The 4,799-nt window shown below is 40.4% G+C and overlaps 1 protein-coding gene across 1 annotated transcript in view; it reads left to right on the top strand.

The window, feature by feature from the left end:
• The first annotated feature begins 1,186 nt into the window (after window positions 1–1,186).
• Window positions 1,187–4,799, top strand: part of PTHLH (parathyroid hormone like hormone) — an 8,592-nt gene continuing 4,979 nt past the window's right edge. Inside the window, exons 1-3 of the mRNA XM_018576451.1 lie at window positions 1,187–1,309; window positions 3,575–3,638; window positions 4,632–4,750. Coding sequence (XP_018431953.1) covers window positions 4,650–4,750 — 101 coding nt within the window. The 5' untranslated portion in view covers window positions 1,187–1,309; window positions 3,575–3,638; window positions 4,632–4,649. The remainder of the gene's footprint in view (window positions 1,310–3,574; window positions 3,639–4,631; window positions 4,751–4,799) is intronic.

Genomic DNA, 4,799 nt, shown 5'->3' with positions numbered 1-4,799 from the left:
ACCTTCTTCCTGTCTGTCTCTAGCTCTTCTATATTTGTATTTCTTTCAATCTATAACTTTTTAATTATCCTTTCTTCTCTTTCTCATTCCCCTCACTCTGTCTCTTTCTCTCCTTTTCTTTTTATAGATAGCTTTTACATTCTCTCTCCTCTCTTCCCTCATCTCTCTCTTCTCCCTCTCTCTTCTCTTATTTTCCTTCTTTTCCTTTTTTATGTATTGAGTTTTATGCTTTCTCTCCTCTCTCTATATACTTCCTTCCTAGACCTTTTTTCTCTCCCTTTCTTGTTTCTTTCTGTTTTGTCCCTCGCTTTTCTTTCTCTCTCTAACTCTGTTCCTCTCTCTCCCTCTCTTTTCTATCCCCTCACTCCCTCTCTCTACTCCTTTCTTTTCTCTCTTATTCTTTTATTCACTCTCTCTTTTCTCTCTCAATCTCCCTCTTTCCCCTTCTACCTTGTTCTTTCTATTTCTTCCTCCCTCTTTTCTTGTTATCTGTCCCTTTCTTACTCTTTCCTTCTCTCTCCCTGTTCTCTCTCTCCCCTCATTTTTCTTTATCCCTCTCTTTTCTCTTTCTTCTTTCTCTCCCTCTCTTTATCTCTTATTTATCCCCCTCTTTTCCTCTACTCTCTCTATCCCTCTCTTTTCATTCTCTCTGCCTCTCTCTCTCCCCCCGCCCCCCCCTTTATATTCTCTTCCTCCACTCTTATTGTCTGTCCCTCTATTTTCTCTCTCTTCCTCTTTTTCTCTCTCATTTCTCTCTCCCTATCCCTCTCTTTTCTATTGCTTTCCCTCTTTATCACTCTCTTTTCTATCGCTTTCCCTCTCTCTCTCTCTTTTCTATCGCTCTCCATCTTTTCCTTCTGTCTTCTCTCTCTATCCCTCTCTTTGTTCTTTCTATCTCTGTCTCTCTGCAGAATGGTAGAGACACCCCAGTAGACAGCTAACAAGGAGGGGTGTGAAAGTGACAGGTGAGCCCACAGGACACTCCTACAATTGCTCTTGGCATTGGCTATGTACTGTATGCTTGATGTGAGGAGTGTTAAAAGGGGGGGGGGGTGTCACATGCTTCACCATCAATGAACCAACATGACTGCTGTTTAGCTGAAAAGGGGAATGTAGCTTATGATGTCACAGTTTTGTCTTTATTAAGAGCTCAGTGAGAAGGAATTCAGTTCTCCTCACACTCAGCCAAAGGACACAGCTCCTTCCTGGAGTACTGGACTGCTACATCACATTAGAGCTGGGAATACTACACAGGACTGCAGACAGGACTGAGCGCTGCTGGGGAGCACAAGCAACAGGGCTGCAGAAAGTAAGTGCGCACACTGCATGTTGTGCAAATCTAATGAATTCTGACTGCAGGGGAAGTTCCAAATACTTTTCCCACTTTGTTACTTTTCACTTCTCAGCAATAAACAAACTTTACTGCAACTTTATAGACAGAAATATTTTTTTTAGATCCATCTGCAAAAACTATACTGAGCCCCCCAAATGTTACTTTTTAGCTTCAAGCTGCAAAACTTTATATAAACTAAAAAAAAAAATAGTTTTATGACTTTGAACATGTAATACAGAAAATGTAACAACCATGTTTATTTGAATTTCTTTCCTTTCTTTTCTGCAAATATAACTTTCATAATTCCATAACTGTCATTAGGTTGAAGTGGCTTTTATTGCAAGCGTAAGGATCTTTATTTTCAGTCATGTGACATTTTCTACTCTTATTGGACTCCACTCTAAATATATGTCAATAATTTTTTTTTCAATGAGGATCTTTATCCTGGTGTGTTAGCTTTGTGAATTGAAACTATTGCCTGTGCATGGTATGTTTTATGGACTGAAAAACTTGTTCCCTGAGTGACATGATTCTGTCTTGGTGTCTGGCTGACTGCGTCCGAGTACGACGCTACTCATACGCTTTTGTGTAAAACTGATATTTTAGTGTTTAGAAACTGCTAGAGCTTTTTAAACCAGCTAACGGTTCCTGTCAGGACGCAAGCGGCAATAACCGAGCGCTTGCGTTCCGAGGTCTGAGCACTTTTTGCAGCTCTTACAAAGTTCACAATCACTGTTTTTTTTTTATTATTTTCGAATAGATAGTATGTATTAGGAGGGAAAAATATTGTTTTTTTAAATAAAGAAAAAGAAGTTATAGAAGGTGGGTGAATTAAAAATGCAACTCTGCGTATAAATAAAATTTAATTTTTAGGTGGAGCAGTTTTTTTGTTTTGCACTGATCAATCCTTTGAGCCGCACTATAAATGCCTGATATTAACGCCCATGTGTACGCTATACGTTAAGTGATATTAACGCCCATGTGTACGTTGAACGTTAAGTGATATTAACGCCCATGTGTACGCAGCCTTAGAGAGTGTATTGAGAGATGTGGTGTATTTGGGGTCAGAGAGAGAGAGAGAGATCCGTTTGCTCCGTCTCACCTCCCCACGGAACGCACACAAACCTCAGTCTGACTCCATTCCATATGCAGCCAGTATCCAAAACCCACAAGTTTTCCGAGCTTCAACAATCATTGTTTTTTTCACGCAGAGATTAGTGAAATATTTCGCCGTCCTCCCCCGCACGGACAAAACTCAATTTTTTGGCGATCTAAGGTTACTTGGGCGATTATTTCAGCATTTTATTTTCTTTACGCCTCTCCGAGTGTAACGTTGAACTCGGCGTTCTGAGGCATTCAAGAATTCGGACTCGGAATGCAAAAAATTGTTCCCCGAGTTTGCTAGGAATTCCGTTGCGTTTTTTGAACGGCGATGCAACATTTTATCAGCGTGTCATTGGATTAGGAGAACAGCTCGGTAGGGTAAAGGTTGGGATGGGGCGTGAGGTTGGAATTTGTACTGTAAAACAATTGTTGAGGAATGAAAAGACAGTTGGGGGTGACGGTATACTTAACGCGCCTCGTTAAGCCCTGGCGCAGGTGCCCAATCCTGTTATGCCAAGGTGCCAATTTTGATGCGACATCAGTTGCAGCGCCGTCTTCTGGGTGGCAGCGCCAATGTGGCTTGATGATTAGTTGATTCCGTACGGTTGGGCAGGGGTGGGTACTCTTTGCCAAAGTTCCATGCCTACCTAGACAGGACAGGACAAGGTTGGCATGCAAAGGCTCCGAAAGAAATTCCTCCATGAAACTTGTCTTTGTTCCCAGTGATGTCTCTGATTAGTGAGTGAAAAAAAAATGCTGCAAGGGCGCCCCCTATGGGCCAGTAACTATAGTGCTCTGCCTAACTCACAGTGCCCACTCTAATGCCAGTTAAAAAAAAACTATTGACATGAATTTACATATTTATACAAATACTGTTGCTGTGTTCTTTTACACTTCTGGACACAAAGACGTTTGTTGTTAAGTAATTCATAGGAGTCTTTGCCTGCTGCATTACTATAAGTCACAGCATGCCCTGTTGGTTATTAGAGCACACTGTGACTTTGCCGACAGCTGGAAGGCAGCAAACTCCATGACTGTGTAATGCAATGCATAGAATATGGTAAAACAAGAGGGGGGATGTGATCATTGTATAATTGACAGATACATTATTTACATTTTTGATCTTTCTGATTTTAGGGTCCCATTTCTTGTTCTGAAAGAACTAATCCAAAAGAGAACAAATTCTGGAAGACCTTAACAGGTAAGACACTAATACATCTACCAGTCCTGTGGTCCAGGTTATACAGAATGAGATTAATGTCACAGTAGACATAGTGGGCAAGACAGGTTCATTTTTAGTGTGGTGCAGCCTTGCACCCCACTGAAACCTTGGCTGTCTATCAAATTCTTTGCACATGTGCTCCATGAGTGCCCACGATTGTGATATATATTTATATTAGAACATAAAATACATACAAATTCCTGAGTTTTCATAATACATTCCTAACTGGTAATATTGCATCAGACGTGGGATAAGATACCAACGCAATGGGAAGCCGCTGAATGTTCTGGAAACTCTCCACAGACTGACATCTGCATGCACCCTTTGGGGAATAAACCCCCAAAAATGTGCTGCTCCCCAGAGAGGATGGAATACTCTGAATTTCTGGGACCCTCTTGACTGGCGAATCGATTCATTTGCCGCTCCTTACCGTGACTGCGTCTCCCTTTCCAGGGCCCTTTCTATAGAATGCCTTTAATTATGAGGACGCCTTGTAATATCAGATTAGAGATAATGTGAGAAAATCTGTTATATACTATTATTTAATTATAAGAAAAGTTACAAATGTAGGATGAACAGGATGTAACACAGGACACAGATATGGCTCTGTAGCGATTTTGTTTAGTGGCAGTGGCCTGGCTGGTGAAAAATTGATATTTTTTAAAATCCATTTTAATACATACATTTTATACATTATTAAGTATTTATGTTGTGGCTGTTGTATAACATGTATGCAATATGTAATATAATAATTTATATGATAGATAGATAGATAGATAGATAGATAGATAGATAGATAGATAGATAGATAGATAGATAGATAGATTTAAAAAATACTTTGAATAAATGAAGTGAATACACTTTGATAAGTGAACAGTCTCAACTCCTTTTGTAAATGATGTTCAATGCTTATAAAGCCTGAAGTCCTGATTCAGAGGATCCCATATTCTAACAGATGTCAATTCTTCGCAGGTCTCAATCACTCTCAAGATGTTGCGGAGTCTCCTACCACATTGCAGTTTGGCGGTTTTCATCCTCAGTTGCACATTCCCCGCTCACGGAAGACCAGCACAGGGACTCAACGGCAGAGTGTAAGAGGCTGTCCTAATTATAGCATTAGTGTATGTGTGTGTGCGTGTA

The sequence above is a fragment of the Nanorana parkeri genome, unplaced genomic scaffold, assembly GCF_000935625.1.
Source record: "Nanorana parkeri isolate BGI_ZX_2015 unplaced genomic scaffold, ASM93562v1 scaffold67, whole genome shotgun sequence".
In the NCBI taxonomy this organism is placed as follows: Eukaryota; Metazoa; Chordata; class Amphibia; order Anura; family Dicroglossidae; genus Nanorana; species Nanorana parkeri.
This window is presented reverse-complemented; position numbering and strand designations above follow the sequence as displayed.